Here is a 27,774-nt window from a genome sequence, read left to right as displayed (position 1 = left end):
GGACCTGCTCCGACCCGGGGAGGGGGCACATCTCCAGAGAGACAGTGCCCCTTCTTCCACATTGCTGACCTTTCACTAGAGTGACTGGCCACCCTTCTTGTCCTTTCCAGCCAAAGCATGCATTTCTATGTGACTCCGTTCAGGGAGAGATGGACGGGGCAGCATGCATACAGCACCTCTCATTTACTGACACCCACCGTGGGTGGGCACCATGCCGAGAGTGCTGCAGGCTTTGTTTTATTTAATTCTCACAACTCTCATTATCCCCATTTTAAAGAAGAGGGAGTTGAGCATCAAGATACTAAGTCACTTCTCAGTTCAGAGGCAAAACCAGAATTCAGATACAGGTTTGCTGCTTCCGACCCCCTGTTCTTAAGCATGACCTTTATAAACAAGATGAAAAGACAACCCTCAGAAGGGGAGAAAATATTTGCAAAGGAATTTACAGCCAAAGGGTTAATCTCTAAAATATATAAACAGCTCATGCAGCTCAATATTAAAAAAACAGACAACCCAATCAAAAAATGGGGAGAAGGCCTAAATAGACATTTCTCCAAAGAAGACATAGATGGCCAAGAGGCACATGAAAATCTGCTCAGTACCATTAATTATTAGAGAAAGGCAAATCAAAAGTACAATGAAATAACACCTCACACTGGTTAGAATGGGCATAATCAGAAAATCTACAAACAACAAATGCTGGAGAGGGTGTGGAGAAAAGGGAACCCTCCTACACTGTTGGTGGGAATGTAAATTAATGCAGCCACTATGGAGAACAGTATGGAGGTTCCTTAAAAAACTAAAAATAGAATTACCATATGACCCAGCAATCTTAACTACTGGGCATATACCCAGAGAAAACCATAATTCAAAAAGACACATGGACCCCAATGTTCATGGCAGCACTATTTACAATAGCCAGGTCATGGAAGCAACCTAAATGCCAAATGGATGAAGACAAATGGATGAAGAAGATGTGGTACATATTCACAATGGAATATTACTCAGCCATAAAAAGGAACGAAATTGGGTCATTTGCAGAGATGTGGATGGACCTAGAGACTACCATACAGAGTGAAGTAAGTCAGAAAAGGAAAAACAAATATAGTATATTAATGCATATATGTGGAATCTAGAAAAATGGTACAGATGAACTGGTTTGCAAAGCAGAAATAGAGACACAGATGTAGAGAACAAATGTATGGACACCAAGGGGGGAAAGTGGCAGAGGGGTGGGTGGTGGTGGTGGTGGGATGAATTGAGAGATTGGGATTGACATATATACACTAATATGTATAAAATAGATAACAAATTAAAAAATAAAATCTTAAAAAAATATATCATGTATTCCTGATGCTCAGAAATGTGCAGATAAAAAGTGTGAGGGGGCTTCCCTGGTGGCACAGTGGTTGAGAGTCCACCTGCCGATGCAGGGGACACGGGTTCGTGCCCCGGTCCAGGAAGATCCCACATGCCCTGGAGCGGCTGGGCCCGTGAGCCATGGCTGCTGAGCCTGTGCATCCGGAGCCTGTGCTCCACAACGGGAGAGGCCACAACAGTGAGAGGCCCGCGTACTGCAAAAAAAAAAAAAAAAAAAGTGTGATGGTTAAATTTATGTGTCAATTTGGCTGGGACATGGTGTGCTCAGATATTTGATTAAGCATTATTTTGGGTGTTCCTGTGAAGGTGTTTTTTGGATGAGGTTAACATTTAAATTGGTGGACTCTGAGTAAAGCAGATTGTCCTCCATAGTGTGGGTGGGCCTCATCCAATCCATTGAAGGTCTGAATAGAACAAAAAGACCAGCCTTCTATGCGTAAGAGAAAATCCTCCAGCACTGCCTTTGGACTCCAGCTCGTCTCTCCTGGGTCTCCAGCCTGCCAGCCCACCCTGCAGATTTTGGACTTGCCAGACCCCAAAATTGCATGAGCCAATTCCTTATAACAAATCTCTTTCTTTTTATATACATATCTGATTCATTCTTTTTCTCTGCAGAGTCCTGACTAATTCAAAAAGTAACTTAGTGGTTTAACCAACTTTCACTGGTTCTTTGGCTCACTCACTGGTTAGGGTCATTGGCTTAGGTTTTGGTCTGTCTTTGCCACGTGATTTTTGTTGGTGACAGAACATACTAACTGGTAACCAAGCTCATTTTCTTTTCTTCCTGGGATCCAGTTAGGCTCCGTTTCCCAGCCTCCCCCGCACGTGCATGTGGCCAAGTGACTGAATCTCAGCTGATGTTATGTGGGTGACAGGATGTATGCTGCTTCCAGGCCCGGCTCATAAAAATCCCCAGAGCCATTGTCCATGTTCTTTCCCTCTAGTTCCTCATGTAAACCTCCAAGGTGGAGCTTTAGTTCCATTTTACAGATAGGGGAAACTGATTCAGGGATCACTTATTCCATACCAAGCGATCAATATACCACTACCTTTGTCCATTATAATCTACTGTATTTTTGTCTCTTAAGAAAAGAATAATTGCCACCTGAGGACCATAAAATCCCCCCATATGGCAAACATTAGTTTCCAAAGTAGAAATTATTATACCAACATACAGATATTTCTTTTGCAATCTATATGATTATCTCCACAACCCCAAATCTGTGTGTTCGTCTATTTCTTTTAGCTGAAGGGGAAAATTTAAATAATGAAAACTTGTGTCATCCAGGTAGCGGACTAGAAATTTTTTAAAAAACTCACAACTTTGTGGTATTTCTCCAGTGGCTCAGAAGAGCTCACAAAATTAAACTCTGTTGGATTTCACTGTACTCTGGATTGGCTAGAGAGAGGGGGTTGATTGCAAAGAGCAGCCTTTGAGCTGATATCGGCTTATGAGGTAGTCTCAACGCTCACGTGAAAGAAAAACTTAGATTAGGTCTTTGAAGGCAGTTTGGATTTTGTTATTCAGGAGGCAATTTCAGAATTAGTCTGTAAAGACAGAAGGGAAAGATGTTTGTCTATTTCTAAGCCATTACATGTCCCCAGGGTAAAGTACTGGTCTCCATCACTGTGCTAATAGCCAACCAGAGAGAACAATTTTTCCCCCCTGTTCTTTTTAGGCCTGTTTATTGGGTTCTTCAGAATGAAATATGACTTTTAATTTTAAAAAGTTAATCACTGAAAATCTTTCTTATTTGAAGTTTTAACTAATGCTACCAATCAAACGTGCTCACAAAGAGACAGACGATCCTTGGCATCCATTTATCCATTTTGGTTGCTTGAATAATAAATGTCTTCTCTCTTCCTGAATTTATAGTAAACTTTTTGTGACCAGGAATTGCATCTAATCCAGAATCTCTTACTCTTTAAGGCGTAATAGATAGAGCATGCTGCACCCAGTGATGCTCCGTAAATATTGCCGATGGTGGGGATGACATTTCAGTGGTGTGTGCCTGTCAAAGAAATGCTATGCAAGAGAGAGTTTTATGGACAGCAGCACAGCAATGGAATACAGATCTGCAGTGCATCACCAAACATTGACCTAAAACCCAGCAAGGCTGCAAGATTATTGACAAAGTGTGTGTTGCAAACCTTGCGAGAAGCAGGCAAGCTCTGAAATGGACAGATGTCAAGGGCACTCAACATCTTGGCATGGCTGAGAAAGTCTGCCACCCATCCATCAACCAGCCAATCAATATTTATTGAATGCCAGGAAAAACATGTGATACTAGATCCTGATACCTCATAGCAAATCAGTTATAGCTGTGTTGCATATTATTGATGCTCATTAAATATGTATTATTTTCTACCTTTCTGCAGTTTGGGTTATTGCCGCTACTGTGGCTGTCATTATCTTGCTTGATCGTCTGTATTTCTCTGATTGCAAGCTAGGAGGAAATTACACTCCTTTTCCAAATTTCTCAACTGCGTTTCAAATACATACCTGGAGCACAGATACCACGTACAATTATCAAATGGTTCACAGTAGAATAAATACACTTGCTCTGCCAAAAAAGGAAAAATCCTACAAAATCAAATGAAGCACAGGGCAAGGAATTCTAATATACAGGTCGCCTAAAAGCTGTTCTGCATATGTATGAAGTTTGCCTTCATAAGGAGTCCTTGGCTTGGAGTTTTAAGTATGTTCTTAAAGAAATGTACACTTGAAGGAAAACAAGTTAACCTATAAGCACAGAGAGGAGATATGATGGTTTAAAGTGTGAGGAAAGCCCAGGGGAGACACGCGGCTATTAAACTCAGTTTCCCAACCAAGGGGAACATTCTCCTTGATTGCTCTTGGGAGCGCCCCTGGTAGAGCGTTTTTTTTTTTGTTTTTTGTTTTTTTTTAAATTTATTTGCTTTATAACAAATTTAATCAGTTATACATATACATATGTTTCCATTTCCCCTCCCTTTTGCGTCTCCCTCCCACCCTCCCTATCCCACCCCTCCAGGCGGTCACAAAGTACCGAGCTGATCTCCCTGTGCTATGCGGCTGCTTCCCACTAGCTATCTACCTCACGTTTGGTAGTGTATATATGTCCATGCCGCTTGGTAGAGCGTTTTATTTTCTACTTTCCACAGCAGTGAGAAGCCAGTGATGGAGAGCATGGCCTTTTCTGGGCAGGGATTGCCTCTGCGTTCTAACTGGCCTGTGTGGCAGGTAGTGTGGCTTCAGTAGCAACAGCAAGCCCACTGCCGGGCAGCATCGGGCAGCCCGTCATTGGAGTTTCGGTGCCGAAACCAGCTTATCCAAGAGCCCCGAGTCTGCTGAGCAAAGATGGGGATCTTGGGACTGGTGCCCAAGCCCAGAAGAGAACACCTGAAGAAACTGGCAGGCCGGAGGCTCAGGCTGCCTGGGCAGTAAACCCTGCTCCAGCCAAGGGTTTTCTCCTAGCAACCTGTCCAGACCTTTCATGCTCACCTCCTCCATGAAGCCTTCTCAGATTGCTGCCTTCTGCACCAGTCTCTCACTCCAGGACCAGTTATCCAGGACACCTCCTGAACACGTCTGTACCTCCTGCCTCTGCTTCTTTGCCTAAATTGTACCCTCACCCCAGAATACACTCCCCTCCCGTCCCAACTCTACCTGGTACCTTCATTCAAATCCCGGACCAAATGCCACATCTTCAAGGAAACCTGTCCCAGTTTCCCCAGCCAGAGATAACTTTGCATTTCTCCACGCTCTCTCTCCAAAGCACTTTTATTATGAGGCAGTGCTTGTAATGGCCCCTCACTGGTGTCAAATCCTGTCTCCACCACTTGTTAGCTGTGTGACTTTGCACACGTTACTTAATCTTTCTGTGCTTCGGTTTCCAAAATAGGGATAATAACGTTCACACCTATTTCAGAGGGTTAGATTGAGAATTAATACGTGCAAAGCACTAAAACAGTGACTTAAACATAGTAATTAATAGGCGTCCGCTTTCCCTGTATGATTTCAGCCCTGGCCACACTTGGCACTGCAGTGATTCGGGCTGTTGTCACCTCCTCATGGGACATTGCAAGTTCCTCAGAAGCTTAACCACCAAGATGAATCGTTTCATGAGTACCAAGCTAAAGGCCCAGTTCTGTTTATATCTTTTTACATTCTATGCTTTTAAAATTTACTTTTTGTTATAGAAAATACCAGAATAGATAAAAGTAGAGTGAAATCTCATGTAACCATCATCCAGCTTTAACAGTTATTAACTCATGGCCAATTATATTTCCTTTAAACCCCCCTTTATTCTCTTTCCTTCTTCTACAAGCCCCTAGTTATACTGAAAGAAATACTAGGCATAATATTCATCCAAGAGGGAAGTTTTAGTAAACTTATCTTACACTCAAGGGAAGGGTGCTATCTTCAAATTCTCTTTGTGCCAAGCAGGGACCACCTCCAGGACAGACATGACTTTTCGGGCCTGGGACAGATCCTCCCAGGGCTGTGGCCTGAACTTTGACCCGCCTTCCTCTCATAATCACTTACAACAGTAGTTTTGTTTCGAGAGGCCGTGATTTGAACCGTGGTATGGTCCAGTCTTTGTAATACCAAGCCATGATGGATGAGGATCTTTGAAAATGACTTGATAATTGTGAAAAACCCCATTTATAGGCCAAAGTGGCCACTGTGTCTTGAGTCATTGGTTCCTTAAGAGGCAAGGACCATACTTGCCTGACTCACGATGACTGTGTCTCAGGCAGTCGGACACTTGGGGATTCCACCTCTGGCAATGAAGAATTTTAGTGTCCTGGGCTTTCCTGGTGGCACAGTGGTTAAGAATCTGCCTGCCAATGCAGGGAACACGGGTTTGGGCCCTGGTGCAGGAAGATCCCACAAGCCGCGGAGCAACGAAGCCCTCGTGCCACAACTACTGAGCCCTTGCACCTAGAGCCCGTGCTCCACAACAAGAGAAGCCACTGCAATGAGAAGCCCATGCACCGCAATGAAGAGTATTCCCTGCTCACCACAACTAGAGAAAGCCCATGTGCAGCAATGAAGACCCAATGCAGCCAAAAATAAATAAGTTAAATAAATTTTAAAAAAAAGAATTTTATTGCCCTAAGCGCTCATTAGTCCTAGAGGATTTTAGCCAGTTTAAAATTGAACTTTCAAGAACAAGTTTGCAAATGAAATTATTTAAGGTAGAGGACATCTCTGTTTTTGCTTTTGTTTTTGTTTAAAGAATATTCTTACAGCTCATCTCACAGGAAGACTCACTTGTGGGAGGTTGTGTTTGGGTTCAGAAAATGGGATGGGGGGAACCATTCTGTTGGTTATATTTTTGTGCCTGGGTCCATCCACTGAAGATGAATTTAGTGCCTACTAGCTGCAGAGAGAAAGCTAGTAGCTGGCACGCGTGTTGCTATTGCCCTTTTTGATAGCGTGTGGACAGCTGGTGACCGATGGTGCTGAAGCCACGGCTACCCTCCTTGTCCTTCTCAGCACAAGGTTCCAGGCTGCTGTTAATAATTATGTCTCGCCCCTGGCTTAGTGACTTCTATTTGATGACTTCACATCCCTGTGTCTGAAAATGGTTTATTAGCTAAGGATATGCAAGGATCTAGGTAAGAGACACTTCAAGTCAAAAGTTCTCTGGCCTTTTTTATACACCCTCACCCCCTAAACGCACACTTCCAAACCCTGCATGATGATTTTTTTTTTTTTTTTTTTTTTCTTTTTGCGGTATGCGGGCCTCTCACTGCTGTGGCCTCTCCCGTTGCGGAGCACAGGCTCCGGACGCGCAGGCTCCGGACGCGCAGGCTCAGCGGCCATGGCTCACGGGCCCAGCCGCTCCGCGGCATATGGGATCCTCCCAGACCGGGGCACGAACCCGTATCCCCTGCATCGGCAGGCGGACTCTCAACCACTGCGCCACCAGGGAGGCCCTGCATGATGATTTTAAAGCTGCAGATGACGTTGATAGAGAGCGAACTGTGCTCTTGGATATTAGCAATGATCTTTAAAAACTGTTTCAAATTCGAATTGTGTTTTCCCCTTTATTCTTTTCTGCATTTTCTGTAATTACCAAGCCCCGTGTGCACTGTCTGTGCCCCACACAGACTCTGGTCAACTTGCTAACTGTAGGAAGAGAGTCTAAGCTACCTGGTCCAGTGGAGACCCATCCCTGGCCACTCGCTGGTCATCCTGCCTTCTGTCTTTTATAATAAAGATGATGCTTATAAAAGAAGGGGACAATTTGGATTTAGAAACACTTATGGAGCTTGGGTTCAAGTGTCGGCTTTGGTATTTACTGGTTGTTTGTCCAGGGAAGTCAGGCAACTTTTCTGAGCCTGTTTCCTTGTCACTAAACTGAGGATGACAGCATTTGTTTCATCTACCTTGAGTTTGTCACGAGAAGTAGAAGCAACGAGTAAAGTGCTGTACACACAATATATTTTTATATCATTAATTGAAGTTCATACATTCCCATCAGCTTCACTCAAACACATCCGTAATGGGGAAGCACTAAGTTTAGAACTGAGTCAATTTTGATTGAACAAGACACGTGCCTTCATTTCTTGATATTTCTTACATGTGATCAACAACTTAGGCAAGAATTTTACTTGGAGAAGAAAGAGACTGCATTTACATGTTTTGTAGCAAAACAGGCCAAAGAAAAACCACACTTTTGGATGAACCATTCATTGGGTAGTGTTGCATAATAGGATGCCAAGAAGTATGTCAAACCTAGAGTTAACAATACTGTACTGTATATTTGAAAGTTGCTAAGAGAGTTGATCTTAGAAGTCCTCATCACAAGGAAAAAAGTTTTTTTATGTGACTATGTGTGGTGTCAGATATTAACTAGACTTACAGTGGTGATCTTTTTGCGGTATATACAAATATGGAATCATTATGTGGTACAGCTGAAACTAATTATACCTCAGTTAAAAAAATACCTCAAACCTCTGCCAATTATGCTTACTGTTTTGTCAAAAGGGACTACATGAGCTGTTATAAGGCTACAGCAAAAACACTTTTCAAAAACGTATAGACACAGACCCCTGGGGCAAAAGAGCTCTCTGCAATAGTTTCAACAGATCAAGTAAAACCTATGTGTTTACAATCACCTTGTGGTGGGTTGAGAAAGGATTTCTTATTATTCCTATTTTCCTTTTATCTTTAATAAGGTGGCAAATAATTCCTAGTTCAACAGAACAAAATAGTCAAGAGATAATTCTAGAGGAGTGTTGCCATGTTAAAAAAAATCAAGAATTTAGAGAATGTAGCACAAAGAAGGAAAAACAATCACCATATAATTTAGCAAGGCATTGAGAGCATTTTGCTGGTGATATTTAAGCCTTAAAAACACAACAGAGCAAAATAAAACCCCACACGTGATGTCCCAGACACCTCAGGAGGCCCCATTTACCTGTTAAACCAGTCATCTGTGTATCGAGGGTAAGGATAGGGGTCGTTGCTGCTGAAGTCGTAGCTTGCTTCGGCGTTCTGCAAAACACAAGGTGTGTCATTAGGTCATAAAGCCAGAGGCACGGGCACGAGAGGATCCGAGAGATCCAACCGTCTTATGTGGACGGTCCCTCCGTGGAGGGCTGTGTTAACGTTCTCTCTGGACCAGCCCTTGAAGAGGTGACAGAGCAGACGTGCATCTGTGGAGGGTTCTATCCTCCCGTTATCCTCTTTTCCAGGCTCCCTCATCCCATCCTATTCCAGGACCTCAAAGGGTTAGCAAATTTGCGTCCTGTGCTACCCAGGACTGTCTCCATTTTAAGCTGAGTGACACTTGTGGGTCAGTGGGGCTCCCCCGGAAGCCAGGACTCTCGTTAAGCTTCCTTGCTCTGTTGGCCAGAAGGATCTAGTTCTCATGTCACAAGTGAGGCAGCCTCTAGAGTTTTCTTACTTTATGCAGAGCTCACTCCAGCTCCCTGCTTCAGGCTGACAGAGGCTTGTTTCCTTTACATTTATGGGTGTTAAATCCAAGCCCCGAACATTGGCCATGATATCAACCTCATTTATTCACTCAACAAATATCACTGAGTCTAATATATGCCAGGGACTTTCCCAAGTATGGGAATACAATGGTGACATCCCTGCCCACATGTAAATTACAGCCTGGTTGGGAGGACAGACATCAATCCCACAAAAAATAGATAATTGCAAACAGGAGTCTTCTTAACGCTTCAAGATACAATGAGAAGTTTAAATTCTATTCAGTCCAATACCTCCAATTTTCCCATTGAGAGCCTTTCCCCACAGAAATCAATTACCTATTCACTTAAATTGATTTCATGCTTTAATTTTGTCCATTTAGGTCTTCAGTTGGTCAGCCTTTTATTTTGGTCCATGATGGGAGATGGTCCCCCACCATCTGATGGCTAATCCCTTCCTTCCTCTCTGCCTGTCAGTTGCCCAGGGATGCTGAGCTCCGTGAAGCTCCTCTCTCCTCATCCCATCCTCCCTCCTTTGTTTTTGAGGTGTGCAACCAAGACCCCGGATGGTTTTGTGGTCCGCAGTATACACTGGGCTGGGAAACACTGGGTTAGATACATATTCCAGCTGGGAAATTTCTCCATTCCATGGGACCTGAGACATTTTAGAGAATTGTGCTCTTTTATGAGTCAAAACACTTTAGTTTGTAAACTTAATGTATTAGTGGCATAATGGTTTTAAGAGCAAATTGACTAGTTCCATGAGTTTGTGTTTCCATTTGTTGGATGGCAAAGGGCCGTCAGTAGCTGGAATGACCAGAATTGTAATACTAATTTATTTTTTTTAATGTGCTTGGGGCAGAAGTCACCTTGAAATTTGTTTAAAATTTTCTTGACTGAAAAGTTTTTAGCTTTATTGAGGTATAATCCTTATACAAAAAATTCCACACATTTAACGTCTACATCTTGATATGTGTACACTCATGATGCCATCACCACAACCAAGGTACTAAACATACCCACCACCTTCAAAATTTCCTTGTGTTCTTTTGTGTCTGTGTGTTCTTCTTCTTCTTCTTTTTTTTTTTTTGGTATGAACATTTAACATGAGATCTATCCTCTGAACATATTTTACAGTGTATAATACCGTATTGTTGACTGCTACATGGTAGAGGTCTCGAACTTATTCATTTGCATAACAGAAACTTCATACCCATTGAAAAACAATTCCTCATTTTTCCCTCCCCGACCTTTCTATTCAAAATTTGGACCAGTCACTTATCTTGGGCATTGAACATGGCTATCCTGTGTTCTAGAATCTAGGTCTTCCTTCAAATCCTAGTCTTTAGAGAGGATGTGTTCCTGTCTCCACTGGCCATAATCATTGGCAAATACCCAGGTCTGCTCCTCCTCCACTTAGATCCCAAACTACCTTCATTCACCTTTAAAAGTTTAATTCTCTATCTGGGCTATAATCCCAGTCTTTGGAGACCCTCTCAGATTTGGCATATTTTTTTTCTTGATGTTTCTTGAGCTATCTGGATCTCAATTCTTTTGAGGGATACTATTTTGAAAGTAACTTATTCGTCTTCCCTAAGAATGTTCAAGTACCCCAATCTTCCCTGAATTTTTGGGACAAGAGCATGCTTAGGTAGAGCTGGTGGGGTTGGAATATTAAAAGGAACACAAGTTAATAGTTTTTCTTTAGGGTTTCAAAGCTGAGGTTGAAAGTTAAGTGATAGATCTGGAAGACTATTTGCTAGGCCTGGTTTGTTTCTCTGTAGAAGAAATTAAAATGGCCCAGTCTAAGGTGAACTGAATAGAAAATTTATTGAGTAGCGCTTGTAGGGCCCTCAGAGGGAGCCCTGAGTGCTACCTCTCTCTTCTGAGCTGTGTTCTTGGAGTGGAAAGGGGGTGTGTTGGGATGTCCAACCTCAGAGAGGACTGGGACTCATCCCAGGACAGGGGCGTGGAGCTGAGGACCAGAAGTAGCTCCGTTAGGTGTCTTAGCTGAGGGACTCAGGGACGTCCCATTCCGTGTTCCTGTGATGCTCACTGCAGAACAGGAAGCAGCAGAATATTGTGTGGGAGGCTGAGATTAGTGAGAACACGACAGAGAGAACCAGGTGCCCTAGGAAGTCCAAGGGTCACCACAGTGAGGATCCAGGGTTCAGGCAGGACCTGCGTGAAGTGATGACCGAGGCCATTGGGGTGGGGATGCAGCAGTAGTTTCCACGGTGGACAGATGATGAGACATGAGCTCCGGGAGCCCGCCCCCTCTTCTTGATGCTGTGCTAGTCCTTTGAAGCTTGAGGGTGGAGGCAGGAGGGTGGGAGCAAAACCCGTGTCGGCCAAGGTCAAATTTCTACCATCAGTGCCAGTAGGTTGTTGGATAGAAATTAAATTCCACTAGAGAAAAATAAAATCAGAATTTTCTGCACCTTTGTGTTTGCTGCCTAAGCAATTGACCTATTTCACCAGCTTTCCGCCCTGGCTCACCTTTCTTGTCCACAACTATCACCTGCGGTCTGGGCCGAGGTCTTTGGCTCTGATTTCTGGTTCTGGAGAAAATGGCTTGCCGCGAGGTGGGTGGGGGCAGAGGGAGCAACTGGAGAGTTCAGAGAGCAGAATTTGTTCCTGAGAATCCACGGGGCTCTGAGACCACTTTTACAGCAAGAAGAAAGACCATGTATTGTCTGCAGTCAAATTCACCTCAATGTTGAGTCGGATGAGGACTTAGGAACTCTAATTTGTTGTCTTTACAATTAATTTGATGACTAATGCTAATTCCTTGTGTAATAGTCTAGACTGAGGCTGAGTATTAAGGAAGGCAAACAGGTGTTCTTTGGCTGTATATTTTCTGGCAAAAAATCAAATGGTTTATAGCAAGAAAGAAGAATGAGCAATTCTTTGCAAGGGTTCTGTTTATACTTTTATAGCCCAAACCAACGAGTCATTTATTGATCTGAATTACAATGTCGTCGTCCATAAAACTGTTTGTGTACAGGAATAAATTAAACTGGTCTTGGATTATACTGGAATTTTCTAAACTATCCATTAACATAGACATTTGGGAGGAAGTGGAGTCTCTGTAGATTTAATGCTCTGGTATCCTAGGCTCAGCCAGAGGTTTGTTTTGGTTTGAATTCTGTAACTTCGTCCTAAAATGCATTAGTCTATTTTCTTTTAGAAAATACTAGCTGTTTAGTGAATATAATTTAATCACTGATGATTCAGTATCAAGATGATTCAGAGTCACCATTAAGAACTTGAATTATCATTGTACCGTTGTAGAGAAAGTAGGAAGATTGGGCTGAATCCAAACTGACCTCAGGGCATCCCTGGAAGCTATTTCTAGAAGAACTTCTGATAATGGCTCATTTTCTCTTTAAGAGTTGAGTGCAGGGAAAAAACATCCCTCTAGCAATTAGTATTTCTAAGGCTTACTGTCTGAACACTTGAATGCATACTCAGAAAGCAAGGCTAGATTAACTCTCAGCAAAGAAGTTTAATAATTACGGTTTTGGCTATTTTTTGCGCCGCACACTTTCCCATCAGGTGGCCTGCCCGCACACTAGGCTAAGTAAGGACAAGGGACTTACTTATTTTCATGAAATCTTCTGACTCCGTTATATCTGAGGTGCTGCCATCAAAGGCACAGGCTGACAAATGGCACCTGTCTGATGCTATGGCTGGTCTCACCTTGGAAGCTGGCTGTGGACCCAGTGGCAATCATGTTTGTTGCTTTAACATTTTCAGAGGAGTTTTTGAGCCCCTTGAGACTGAACTCAACTCTAGCACTGCCACCCTTAACCCCCAAATCTGGAATTTACTGCCTCTGGGACAAGTGGACTTTCCTTGCCGGGTAGCACAAGACAGATGTATCTGCAGGTGTCAGCTTGAAGTAGGGGAAGGAAGAGAGGCATTAAATCAGACAGATCTGGTTTTGAACCCAGGCTATTTGGTCTTGGCAATATTCTTATTTTCTGGAAACTGAGGTTTTCCTCATCTTTAAAATGCAGATGATAAAACAGTAACTGCTTGGTTGCTGTGAGGATAAAAGGAAGGAAGGGATGTGGGCCAGCAAGCACACTGTGGATGATGTCTCACCTCTTTCTTCTGCTTTTGTGTCCTCTACTTTCTTTGATCACCTACGGCAAGAGTCACAAAATATGACCTAAAGGCCAAATCTGGCCCACCACTTGTTTTTGTAAATAAGGTTTTATTGGAACATAGTCATGTCCATTTGTTTATGGGTTGCCTAGTGCTGCTTTCACAATATAACAGCAGACTTAAGTAGTTGTGGCAGAAGCCTACCAATCTTAAAATATTTACTATATTTTATAGAAAGTGTTCATCAATGCTTGACTGGCATCCTAGGCCTTTGGGCGCCCAGGATGCCTGCTGATAGCCTGAGGCTTGCGCTACAGCATCTCACCCAGTCCTGCCTTCCTAGGAGGCTCCTTTGCCCTGAGACATACCTGTCCCATGGCCCCTTCTCTCTAGGTGAGCTGTAGCTGCCGAAAAGGAATCTGATACAAACTAACCTCACTATGTTGTTAAGAGTTTCAAGTTTACCTGTCCTGGGCCTCACACCAATCAAAAGTAGGTTATCGGGTGTTCCTGTGGTCAGAAATGGGGGCTCAGCCCACTGGGGCGCTTGTGGAGGCCATGAGGGCATCCCGCTGGGATGGCGGGGAAGCCCCACCATTGTCCCCACCGCCCCTCTGCCCATCGTGGGTTGAAGGCTAGTCCTAGGGGCACCGACCCTCTAGTTCATCTGTCTTTCCATCTACAATTATCCTGTCCGTGCCCACGGTCAGAACATCACCCTTGGCGGGTGTTTGCAGTAAACAGCATGTGCCCAGGTGATATGGGCACATGTGGTGTCTGCTACACAAGGGCTCACCCATCTTTCATTTTTAAAACTGATGTTGCTTCGACATTCTGACAATGCCAGACTCTCATAACAGACCAATGTATTTAATATAAAGGTCCGTTGGTGTGATTGAATTTTTTAGAGCACTAAGGAGCAAACTCTGTGCCTGACTATAAAATTAGGCAAGTGGCATTTTTTTTTTAACATCTTTTTTTGTGTGTGTGTGGTATGCGGGCCTTGCACTGTTGTGGCCTCTCCCTTGCGGAGCACAGGCTCCGGACGTGCAGGCTCAGCGGCCATAGCTCACGGGCCCAGCCACTCCACGGCATATGGGATCTTCCCGGACGGGGGCACGAACCCGTGTCCCCTGCATCGGCAGGCGGACTCTCAACCACTGCGTCACCAGGGAAGCCCCTTTTTTAACATCTTTATTGGAGTATAATTGCTTTACAACGGTGTGTTCATTTCTGCTCTATAACAAAGTGAATCAGCTATATGTATACATAAATCCTCATATCTCCTCCCTCTTGCGTCTCCCTCCAATCCTCCCTATCCCACCCCTCTAGGAGGCAAGTGGCATCTTTAATCAGGGCTGCCTTGCACAGCTGTGCAGGTCATGCCTTCAGAAACAGTCACGCCCAAGGGGAGCAATGAGGGACTGCACTGGGCTCGCAAGCCTGTGCCCTGGGGAGGGGCTTGAAACACTAATCGGTCCGCCTGCCAGGAGGAACCACCCTTTTCTCATTTGTCTGCACAGAAGGGGGCACATTTTCCAATCTCTTTGCCCGAAGAAGGTGCTGTTTTGCAATTCACCCACCGGAAAGGGGTGCTTTTTTCAATTTCACAAGAATGCACTTAAGTACTAGCATTGTCTATGAGCCACGGCAAGAAATGCGTCTCCTAGTTACAGTCGTGTACAAGCTCAGACCGCAGAGAAATTGAACCAGGGAGACAATGTGGCCTCTGTGAGATGTCAGGTAATACCAGACTCACATAATATCTCAGGCAATAAGAGTTTGTGACGAAGGATACAGCATGGCATAGGACACGTTGTCAATGTAATTCCACGGCTATAGGCACTCAGAACAAGAAAGTACATTGCATATGTCCCTTTATTCCAACTTGCTACTTTTCCTAAAGGCATTTAATCAAATAACCCAGCTAGGAGCTGTGTAATGGTATTAGCTGAAATTGCACTGTGCTCACGGACTAGTGAAGCAGGAATGAGCTTCCCCAGATAGACTCTCAGACTGCAACCATATTGCCCCAGAACAAAGCTCCTCTGTATGGAAACTGAGCAGCAAAAGGGCCCAGTCCACTAGAGCCGAAAGAATTTTGCTTTGCACCTACTTGCATTTAATATGGTCACGGCGGAAATTTCCCGACTGTGCCTACTTTGATTTTCCTCAAATAATTCTCCCACATGCACTGGTTTAATGATAATGGTCAGCTCATTTTTTGACTAAAACCAGCATTAAAGGGATTTATGTCTATCTTAAGTCTGGCTGTAAAACTTAATGAAATTTAGCATTTCTCCAGCACACAGACACACACACACACACACACACACACACACACACACACACAGATGCATAGTCAGCAAATTGTTTGAAATCTCTCTTCTATACTCCTAAGATTTCCAGGGTCATGTGTTTTTCCAGGGATGGAGTGTTCTCTGTGGATTTGACACCCCTTATCATCCCCTCTTTCTTGCTCCTAGACATTCCAGCAACTTTGTTAGTCACTGGATTACTCTCCGGGTAAGAGGAGCGTAATCGCCAGGCCGGGCAGGTACCACCAAGCCTAAGCCACATCCTGGACCGCTGTGCTTTTTAGTTTCCAAAGCTGAGCAGCTCCATCCTTTGGCCCTAATGTCACTCTTATCAGCTGATCTGAGGGAGGTTCTAAGAACTAAACATAACAGGAGGTAATAATAACAATAATATAAATCCCTAATGGTTACCACAGTGCCCTAAGTTAACAGAGTGCCTTTAAGTTTTTCAAAGCAGGTTACGTTCTCTTATTTTGTTTAATATTCTCCAAAATCCTGTGTGGTTAGGAGAGCAGATACATTGAAGGCAGAAGTGGGGGCACTTACTATCTCTAAGCCACGGTCAAGGCAGCCCCTCTGGATGGCTTTAGAGCTATTTCTGCCTGCTCGCGTCTTCTTAGCCCGTCTTACTGCTTTGGAAGGCCAACGAAGCCTGTCTTAGGCTAGATTGAGGCCAGTTCCCACTCATGAATTTTAATAGCTGCCCTAAAAGCATGAATTCCTGGGGCTGAACTGATGCATGGAGGAGAAGCTGCCACTCATGTGATTAAGCGCTGACTCTGAGACAGGGCCCAACACTTGTTTGGAAAAAATTTACATCTTTTTTTTTCACCAGTTGACAACTCAAATTTAGCGTTTCCTTCCATTAGGGATGTGGACTACAGGCCACAACGTTACTAGCAGTGCCTGAGAGCTTGTCACCAATACGTACTTTCAGACCACGTTAAAACTATTACAGATTTGCTGAGATATCTTTTCTACCCACTCCTACCTGGCACTAGATTGTGTTATTTAGTGCATTTAAAGAGGGATACATACTACTGTTTCGCAAAAGTGTATTTTTAATCTTTTGATAACTGCTTCAATATAATTGCTTTTCCTTGGTTATCCTATGCATTTTGCTTCAGGAATTTAAAATATTATCCTGAGTATGAGAAGAAAGACATACTTGTGTACATAGGTAGGTGGTGTGCACATTGGTGTAATCTCTTCAAAGAGAAATTTGGAAATATCTATCAGAATAAAAGATGCACAGACTCTTCGACCAAGCGATCCCACCTGTAAGAATCTCTCCTAAAGGTGTACTTGTACGTATATGAAAGATTTGTGTTTAAATGTGTTCACGGCAGCATGACTGTAAAAGTGAAAGACCAGAAACGGCTTGTGTCCCACATGGGGGATGACGTAAATCAATGATGGTGCAGCCACACAATGCAAAACTGCAGTCCCAGCAAAGAACAAGGTACATGGCCTGCAATGTACTCCTTCCCGAGAAATATTAAGTCAAAATGACAACGTGTAGAACAGAGTGCATGGTGAGCCCCCATTAGCATAGAAGAGAAGGGTACACTTGATGGCAAATGCATAAAGTATTTCTGGGAACGCACACAAGAGCCTTTTTATACTGCTTTGTGTCTAGGGAGAGGCCCAGGGCCTGGGGCGGAAGGAAGACAGATTTCATTGCATTGCCTTTTGTTTTGTGTATTTTTCTGGCATAAAATTAACAACAGCTAATACATATTGAGGGCTTATTCTGTGCAAGGGGCTCTTTTAGATGCTTCGTCTGTGTTTGCTCCTCCCTGCGATGTCCTTATGTGGTAGCACTCTTATTGTCACTCTCATTCTAGGAGCAAGGAGACTGAGTGAGGCACAGAGAGGTTAACTATTTCCCCTGAGGTCACACAGATCAAAAGGGGGCACAGCAGGGACTTAGACCAGGCAGTCTGGTCCCGGAGGCCTCTCCCCTAACTCCTCAGTCTTGCCTCTGCATTAGAATCACAATGTCACATTCTGCATGTGTTGTTTAAAAGAAAAGCAACCAGCAAATAAAAAAGAATAATTCAGTGGGTTTATTCCCTGAAATGTCAGTGGGTCATTCTGTCCAAATCCAAGCATATGAACTGAGATAAGAATTTACCTCCCGACCCCGGGGACACAGCTCACTGAAGGGCCGGGAAGCTCATCTCTTACTTTGTCTGATCCATTCATTTGATAACAGCATGGTTTTATTTAGTGACTTTTCTATCCAAGGCTTAAACCAACAAATATGCCTCCAAAGAGAAAGCTAATTCCCCTGTTTTTGACAGCAGGGTTCTGATTTTCTCTGTTGATGATGCTGTTCCTCTTAGAAGTAGGAAAACAAACATCACCCCGTTTACAGACAAATCACATGGATGACTGGATTCCCCAGGAACTGAGATCTAGGAAATAGTTCCTTTTTTGTTCCAGAGCCCCATCTGCACTAGTTGGTGACCCTTGGGTTTCTGGGTACAGCTTGAACTTCATTGGCTGGGAATGGTGTTCCCTGAGGTGCTTGCACGTGGTGCGTTCAATACCTGGCATTGCAGAACTTGACTGTGGCTCCTTGCAAAGCACCCCTCCGATCCTTCTTATCATGCCAACGACCAGCCTCCATTAAGTGCGCCCGTGTCTTTAATTCCTCCCTATTCCTTGCTAATCCATCTTCTTATCTGGCAGGGGCAAATGTTGGCAGGCAGCAACATCCAGCTTGAGTTGCTTTCATTGTATTCATTTTGACAGGTACTTCTATATATGTTGAGGGATATTGGTTGTTTTTCTATTTGAAACAGTGATTTATAGTTTCCCTTTAAAATACATCCATCAATTTAAGGAAACATGCTAGGTAAGTAATAGCACCGATAGCAAAAATCGTGAAAGTGTGTTAGGGCTGGTGGATGACTGGGAAACACTGGAATAGAGAGATGGTGGTGCTTATGGCGTTGACTCCGCTAGTTACCAGCAGATCCACCCTTAACAGTGGCTCGAGAATTGAGTGTCTATTTGGGGGGTTTGTAAGAGTAATGGGAAAAACTTTCTGTCTTCAAATTTCAGCCCTGTCAGTTGTCATTTCAACATTGTGAATTCAATCCTTGACAGTCTGTAGACTGTTGGCCTTCGAAGGTGTTCAATCATTCATGCATTCGGCCAATCATTTATTTTTTCATGGAACGCATATTTATTGAATACCAACTATTTACCAGGCATTGTGCAATAGCAAGTTCCCGTTGGAGAAGAAGATGCCCTGGGCTGGGGTATCTTGCCTTTAGCCCTCACAAGCTAATACGTCAGCCAGGGACTGACACCTGAGGTTCCAATGAATTTATTGGCTAACAGTGGTTCTCAACTCAGGCTGCTCAATAGAATAAACTGGGGAGCTTTTAGAAATATGAATACTTGAGTGACCCCTAGATTTTGATTTAATTCATCTGGGGTGGGGCTTGGGCATCAGTAGTTTAAAAAAGGACACAAAAACTCTTCAGGTGGTTCTGACGAGACAAGGTCGAGAAGCACTGAGCTGACATCTCTGTTCACCGCTCAAGTTCCGGCCCCCCTGCTGCTTACAGTGTGGTCTGTGGACCAGAAGTACTGACATCACCGGAGAACTTGTTAGAATTGCAGGACTTCAGGCTGCACCCGAGACTGGCAGAATCTGAATCTGCGTTTTAGCAGGATCCCCAGGGAATTCATGTGTGCGCACTGATTCTTTTATTTATAAAACGAGTGCATGTTTGCCTTTGGCCCGTTCGCTTCCCCTTAATCTCTTACTTTCCTTCCTCCCTCTTCTACCTAAATTCTATAACAGAAAGAAATTGAATTCGATAAGCCATTCATACTTTAGCCTGGATAAGTTCAGTACACTGCCTTTCCCAATAGTATTCGCTTTAACTGAAGAGCATGGACATTGGAAAAAGCTATAGTTCTCAATCTCTAATAGCAGAGATTGAAGGGTGGTATTTTGGGAGCATCAGGAACTTCTTGGCATCTCTGAGGCTGAAGTTCTTTCTGTGGAGAAGTTCAGTTCTAAGAACAGAGCTGTTGCAATAAATTCCTTTGGTTGGGAAGGGAAGGCCTGATGAACCAAAGAAAACAAAAGAAAGCAAGATAAAGTGTGGCTATTATGCACAATATTACTGGATTCCCTGTGCTCCTGGCAGGTGAGGGCTCTTGGGGCGGTGGGGAGTTGATTCTGCAAGAAAGGAGAGTAAAATTTAGAGTGAAGTGTCTCCTGCTGTTAGATAAATTTTGATGAATATTAAAGTTTGAATTAATTTTGCCTTCTGCTGCTTAAAATAAAGTTTCTGTCAAAACTTAAAAAATACACGCAGGGGCTTCGCTGGTGGCGCAGTGGTTGAGAGTCCACCTGCCGATGCAGGGGACGCGGGTTCGTGCCCCGGTCCGGGAAGATCCCACATGCCGCAGAGCGGCTGGGCCTGTGAGCCATGGCCGCTGAGCCTACGCATCTGGAGCCTGTGCTCCGCAACGGGAGAGGCCACAACAGTGAGAGGCCCGCGTACCGCAAAAAAAAAAAAATAATAATAATAATGAAAAAAATACACGCAATTATAATCAAACTAAATGCCAAGCCGTTTTAACAGCAGTAGGAGTTAAAACATTAAACAATGTGTTTATGTTACGATGCATACCTATTTCTATGCCTTGCCTCTATTCCTGAAAAGAAATGATATGTTTCCTGGATCCTAACAAATGGTACAGACAAGCTAAAGTGAACCGTATAGCAAGATCTAATTTGGATTTGGTAAAAATGAGGGTGCACCCAGGTAACGCAGGGGTGCTGAGATTCTGTGCTCGGTCTTTGCTTGGCCTCACACTTCGAATCTGCGTATGGATTCAACTTGGAGCCAATCCAAGCTCCTGACCGGTTTCACTCAGTCGAGTACCCTAGAACTGGCCAGTCCTCCCAGCTCTGGGCCAGCCCTGCTGCATTCCTCCACAGCCTTTACTGCTGAGGTCTCTCTGTGCACCGCCCCCCCCCCCAGGGACAAAGGTGACCTTGAGCAAGTTGTATAAAAACAGCTCTGGGCAGTGCTGGGAACCTTCATCAGTTCAGTGCCCACCACTCCAGCAGAGGAGAAGAAAGATGGGGGTTTAAGAAAGGCAGTTGAATTTAGCCTTAATGATGTAATAAGATGGTAAGGAGAGCGATCGCGCTCCAGGGCCCCGGACAGAAGGGGGCAGCCAACAAATGGGCTCAAGTAGCTGCTCTTACGGGCCTCCCCGGGTGGGAGATTGAAGGGGTCGGGAGCGGCTGGCTAAAGGCAGTTCGAGCCTGATTCGCGCAGTTCCACGAAGACTGAGTGTGCTGTCAAGGCCCTGCGATAGAAACCCTGTAAATCAGCACGAGGAGACAGAGACACAGTTCTGGGGTCTAAATTTGCGCTGTCAAGGGGGCCAGGTACAAGTCAATTTGTGTTTCCATCTCCTGTGACTGGGGGCCCTACGATGCTGCCGAGGTGCTCAAGGCTGCTCCTCTCTTTCCTCTTTGAAGGCTCTGCTTGCCTTGGAATGGCTGCCGAGGTCAAGGCCACTACCTTTGAGTACCCTCCCCGTGCGACCGATTATACAACTTCAGCATCACCTGCTTCTCTTTTTTCCAGCCCTAAAAATAGCAAAGATGAGTTCACTGATAGCTGAGTCACCTCTTTGAAGGAGTTGTTCTATCCAAATATTATTTATTGGAGACTTTGTCTTAAACACATTTATACAATGTTTTCCTTCTGTCAAAGGCATAGCTCTGTGAATAATAACTGTATCACACAGGAGTCTGTTGCTATTATACATACACATGTCAGTTTTATGTATAAACTAAGTGTGTGTATAATTCAACACAAATTGAGTTCAGTTGAGCCTCACAACAGTTTTTCTCTTCCTTTTCAAAATTAAAAAATAATTACTGAAGTATAGTTGATTTACAGTGTTGTGTTAATTTCTGCTGTACAGCAAAGTGACTTAGTTATACATATATACATATTCTTTTCCATTATGGTTTATCACAGGATATTGAATATAGTTCCCTGTGCTCTGTAGTAGGGCCTTGTTTTTGTCTCACAATGGTTTTGAGAATTGAGAATTGTAACCCCCATTTTACAGATATGAAAACCGAGGCTCAGGGAGGTTATGTAATTTGCTCAAGGTTTTCAGCTAGAAGTGGTTGAGTTAGCATTAAAAATGAGGACTTCTGATTCAGACTCATTATCTCCTTTCTGTAGTGCATGGCATCTACAGCTCTTTCCTATGATAAAAAGTAAAGAAAAAAATTATGAGACTGAGCACTTTGGTTGTCCCAACGCCCTTGGAACTGAGTGGGAGCATTAAGACCTAAGATATAGTAAATGGCAAAGAGATGGGGAGTGGGGACCCCAAGGCTTTGGATTGTTACGCAGTTTCAAATCGATAATAAATCAAACTCAAAAGCTTGTCAGCACCCTTCTCGCTTGTCCCTTTTTGCTTCAAAGATCTAATCTCTGCTTTGGTGATTCTTTTTAGGATAACCTTGCTAAGAGGAGAGGGGGGAAAGAGAGTGCTGTGACCTTGGGAGATAAGCAAAGAGGATGATGAGGCACGTAAATATCTCAGTGTTTATGGCTGGAAAAAAGTGAAGTATCAGTTCCCTTTCACGAAGAAGTTGTTTGAATCTTACCTTTGAACGAGACCAATTTTATGTTCCCAGCCTATGTGAAATGTGACACAAAAAAAGGACTGATCCCCCACTGTTCTGGAGAAAGATTAAATGCACTTCTGGTTCCTTTCACAGCTATTCATCATTTTAATTGGTTCTGAAGCCAAAAAACTTTGACAGCATTTGTGATGGGAAGCCAACTTCATAATTCATAACCTATGGAAAAGTGATTACAGCCTGCATTCCGAGGCTGTGCACATACCTTATTAAGTTGCTACAAGGATCGAACAGCAGAATCCACACTGATCACACAATCTGTGCACAGGGGTTGCAGCAGTTGAATTATGGACACTAGTCCCTCGGGAAGGAAAATACTCTGCTCTAGACCTTTTGGGGACAACGTGCCCTTGACTCACGGTGTTCCTCGCCACCATCGCTGTTCCCCGGCATTTCTAAGAACCACCACGATGCTCATCTGGCCCCCTGGCCCTCTCCCCGCCACTCCAACAATTCCCCTTCAATTTCACCCCAGCATCTTCCTTCATCTTCTCATAACCCAGAACAGTGACTCTGTTGAAATCACAAAATTCCCTATTTCATTCTCCGCCCTCCACTGCCTGCTCCCCAACCTCTCCCCTTGTCTGATCACCGAGATGTTTCATCGGGGCCGGCAAATCCCTCGCCCACGCCACTTTCTAATTGCCACTTCTCCATCCCATTTTCACGCTTTCTCTCAACACCCGGCTGCATCCCCCAGAGTTTTCGGGGTCAAGTTCTTAGTCCTTAGCTTCACTCCCAAGGCAGTTCATGATCAGCCTTTTACCAGTTTCTCTCTAGCTCAGGGGTCACCAGCCTTCTCCTGGAAGGCCCAGATGGTAAGTGTTTTAGGCCTTGTGGTCTCTGTCCCAAGGACCCACCTCTGCCTTTGAAGTGGGAGAGCGGCCCTCAGTGACATGTAAACAGATGGGCGTGGCTGTGTCCCTATAAACCTTATTTACAAACAACAACAGCAAAAAGGTGGTGGGTGGGTGGGCTGTGGTTTGCAGAACCCTTCTTCTTGTGAGTTAAATGCGTCTCCCAAAAAGGTATGTTGAAGTCATAACTCGGGTGTGGAAAACCTAACGCCCACACCCCACGTGAAGGTGACTTTATCTGGAAATGAGGTCTTTGCAGATGTAAACAAGTTAAATGAGGTCCTGCTAGATTAGGGTGGATCCTAAGTCCCGTGACTGGTGTCCTGATAAGAAAGTCATATGAAGAGACTGAGACACAAAGACACACATGGGGGGCTTCCCTGGTGGTGCAGTGGTTGAGAGTCCGCCTACCGATGCAGGGGACATGGGTTCGTGCCCCGGTCTGGGAGGATCCCGCATGCTGCGGAGCGGCTGGGCCCATGAGCCATGGCCGGTGAGCCTGCGCGTCCGGAGCCTGTGCTCCGCAACGGGAGAGGCCACAACAGTGAGAGGCCTGCATACCGGGGGGAAAAAAAAAAAAGACACACAGGGAGGAGAGGGACAGGTGTAGATGGACACAGAGATTGGAGTGATGGGTCTCTAAGCCGAGGACACCAAGGGCTGCCCACAACCACCAGAAACTAGGAGAGGCAGGGAGCAGACTCTCCTTCAGAGTCTCCAAAGGACCAGCCCTGCTGATACCTTGATTTTGTTCTCTGGCCTCCAGAACTGTGAGAGAACCCGCTTCTATTGTCTTAAGCCTCCCAGTTTGTGGTGTGTGTTACAGCAGCCCTAGGAGCTAACATGCGGCTCTACCGTTATCTTCCCCCCTCCCCGGCATGCAGCTCCGTCCAGCCGTGTCTGAACTCCATGCTGTGGCGTCTGTCTGGAACTCTCTCCTCCCTCAATTGGGCTCACTTGAGTCAGCTCAGATGTCACCTCTTTTCGGGTGACACCCTGCTGTGGGTAGATGTCCCTTCACAGCCCTCACCTCACTTTTCCATCCCCTCCAGTTCACAGTAAGCGCTTCAAGGGTGTGGAGTGTGTCTTTTGATGCCACAGTGCACAGAGCAGACTTTCATTACACGTTGAATGAGTGAATGAACTAGTGACAAGAATTGTCTAAATTATTTTGTTGACTCCAGTATCATGTGATGTTATGGGACTAATCAGGTGGAGTGTACTCATTTTCTGTACCTTAACAAAATGATTAAAATAAGATCGTTTGTTTTTGGAATTGGGCAAAACAGCACAAGTATGTTTCCAAGGGTTTCCAAACCTTTAAATATTCACCTTTTCATTACTTGTATTTTTGAACATTAGGTATTGATATTCCCAGGCCTCCTTTTATATGCACCAGCCTCATACCACTTTATTTATACCATGTTTAGCAATGGCGGTGTTGTCAGCAGCATTATTTGCATATTTTAATTGCATTTTGCCCTTATTATTTTAGAAAAACAAGTGGAAAATGGAAAAATAAAATAAGCTGATATTAGAGATAAAAATAGAGGTCTCATAAACTTAATTCAATTGAAGCAAGATAGAAATCATTAGCTGTGCTACAAACAGTGAACCTTTAGCCTCAATCTAACAGTCACTGGATTTAACTCAGCAGTGTTCAACTGTGATAGAAAAGAGGAAACACTTAAAATATTTATCTTTTTGAAGACAAATCATCAAAATTTATGTTTGAGTTGAGACATAATAGGGAATGTATAATTATGGTGATTTAGACTTTTTTTAGCTTTCCGGGAATATAATCACATAAATTCACATTTAATGTTCAAATTTGGGGACTGCATATATTTAAAAAATTCAAATGGAAAAATGATCAGACTTCTACTGAAATTTATTTCATTCAGTTAAAAATCCCAATATCTATTTGTCTGTAAATCTTAATGAGACTTTTAAGATACAAAAGTTGATGGGAAAAAGAAAGGAAATGGAAGTGTCTTGGTTTAGCTTGACTTAGCGCCTAAAACAAAAATGGGCAAGTGATTTTCTGAACTCACTGGACTGAAGGCGTGAGAGTTCATACCCTGAGTTCCCAATCCCAGCTAGAATGGACGTTTACCCCCAGACCCATGTTGTGTGAGAACAATATTCCTGGAGAAGAGCATTCTCATCCTAGAGGCAACAGAAATGTTTCCAGGCTCCTTGCACTCTCGGGACATTTATATTTTCTGGAGATTAACTAGCAGTTGGGTTAGCATATGACACAGCAATCCCAAGATAGAGGAAATCTTATTTTCTCACAAAAACCTGTATGTGAACATCTATGGTGACTTGATTTATAATTGCCCAAACTGGGAGTCATCCAAATGTCCTGCAAGTGGAGGATGGATAAACAAATTGTGGTACGTCCACACAATGGAATATTACACAGCAATAAAAAGGAATGAATGCTGATATACACAACTGCATGGATGGATCACAAATGCATAAAAACAACCAGACTCAAAAAAGACTTTTACTTTCTTTTTTTTTTTTTCTTACTGTAGGATCCCCTGTATATGAGATTCTCTAGAGAAGGCAAAACTACAGGGACAGGAAACAGATCTGTGGTTGCCAGGAACTGAGGGTGGGGCTGCAGTGGGTTGACCACAAAGGAACAGCATAAGGGGATTTTGCAGGGGTGGGGGTGATGGAGGTGTTCCATCTATCAGTTGTGGTGGTCGTTACATGATTTTATGCATTTGTCAAAACTCATAGAATGGTGCACCAAAAAGAATAAATTTTACTTTCTGTAAATAAAAAGTGAATTGAAAAAATAGCAATTGCCTCCCACACTAGAGTGATTTTAAGCGATAATAAGTGAAGTGCTCTTATCCTGGTGGAGTATGTAATATGATTTCTAGTTAGAGCTTTGGAATATATCGCCGTTTCTCTCAAATCTTTTTTTCCCCCATTTTAAAGAACTATTTCCAACACAATTGACTACTAGGTGGGTCATGAATTCACTCTGACCTGGTGGGCAAGATGCTGAAACACTGCCTCTGGTTTTTTTTCCTGTTTGTGCATTTCATCTCAGGGACAGGCTCTGTTTCCTTCAGGGTCATATTCTTTCAGGTTCAGAAAGAGTTTAACTCCACTTAAGGAAGAAAAATACCTTGGGAATACAGCCAAGATGTGTTTGTTGGCAAGTGTCCTATTTCCTGAAGGGCAAGCTGTATGAGGCAGGGGGTTTTTTGGGAAGCCGAGGCAGGATGGAATTCTGTGTTTCTGAGAACCCAGCACACATTTTGGAGGATGAGAGCTGCATCCTTTTCTCTGTCTAGCCAGTTCTCACTGTCCTGTCCCCACCAGCAGCTCATTACTCAGCACTTAGGTTGAGACTTGGCTGGCAAAGAGGGTCCCTGTGATTCATCTTCATCTCTGGTTAATTACTGTAATTGACGTAACAGTGTTTCTATAACTCTGTTAACCAGCAAATGTTCAAGTCATACTTCTCAACTCTCATTAATCTCATAGCCTGAGTTTTTTTTTTTAAATGATGTGTTTTATTTCCTCATTTTGGAAATTTCAGATCAGCAGTGAAAATAGGGATGTGTTGGCTCCTGCATCACTTTTGTTTTTCAAGGGCATTGGAGAGTCTTTCAACATTGCAGTATTCTCCTCACTTTATTGTCCCTCTTTTTTTTCTTTTTGCGGTACGCGGGCCTCTCACTGCTGTGGCCTCTCCCGTTGCGGAGAACAGGCTCCGGACGCGCAGGCCCAGCAGCCATGGCTCATGGGCCCAGCCGCTCTGCGGCATGTGGGATCTTCCCGGACCGGGACACAAACCCGTGTCCCCTGCATCAGCAGGCGGACTCTCAACCACTGTGCCACCAGGGAAGCCCTGTCCCTCTCTTTGAGATCAAAGCAAGAAGTGATACTCTTGGGAGGACTGTAAATTAATTCAAACTTTTCAGAGAACAATTTGATAAACTTTATCAAAATTAAAATTGCATATACTCCTTGACCCAGAAATATTACTTCTAGGAATTTATTCTACAGGGATATTCACACAAGAATTCAGATCTATGTTCAAGGCAATATAGTCATTCCATAGTTTATCATAGCAAAACATTGGGGGAGAATCAAAAAGACAATTTTTAGGGGTTCAATTAAACAAATTATGGTGTATCCATTCTATGGGAGAGAAGATTGTTGGTACATAACAGCAGATTGCACAATATGATCTACTGTATGATTCCAGTTTTGGGGGAGAAAATCTGGAAGGATCCACACAAAACAGCTACATCACGAAAACTAAGAAGTGAGTAGGTTTTGTAGAGGCGGCGTAGGAGAGGGGAGAGAAGAGAAATTGTAGTTTTAATTTTATTTACACTGCTATACAGTCTGAATCTTTTTTTTATGATGAGCAAGCCTCCTATATTAAAAATGCAAATATGGAAAAAAGCAAGAGTAATGCAGT

General features: G+C 43.7%; 1 protein-coding gene across 2 annotated transcripts in view; it reads right to left on the bottom strand.

The window, feature by feature from the left end:
* PCSK2 (proprotein convertase subtilisin/kexin type 2) overlaps nucleotides 1-27,774 on the bottom strand; it is a gene marked incomplete at both ends in the record, with an annotated part of 223,952 nt that overhangs the window by 44,549 nt on the left and 151,629 nt on the right. For both annotated transcript variants that reach the window (XM_082645679.1, XM_082645680.1), the window contains one exon: nucleotides 8,796-8,872. In XM_082645679.1, the coding sequence (XP_082501805.1) occupies nucleotides 8,796-8,872 (77 nt within the window). The remainder of the gene's footprint in view (nucleotides 1-8,795; nucleotides 8,873-27,774) is intronic.

Source organism: Mesoplodon mirus (genome assembly GCF_964341445.2).
Source record: "Mesoplodon mirus genome assembly, chromosome: 15".
Lineage (NCBI taxonomy): Eukaryota > Metazoa > Chordata > Mammalia > Artiodactyla > Ziphiidae > Mesoplodon > Mesoplodon mirus.
This window is presented reverse-complemented; position numbering and strand designations above follow the sequence as displayed.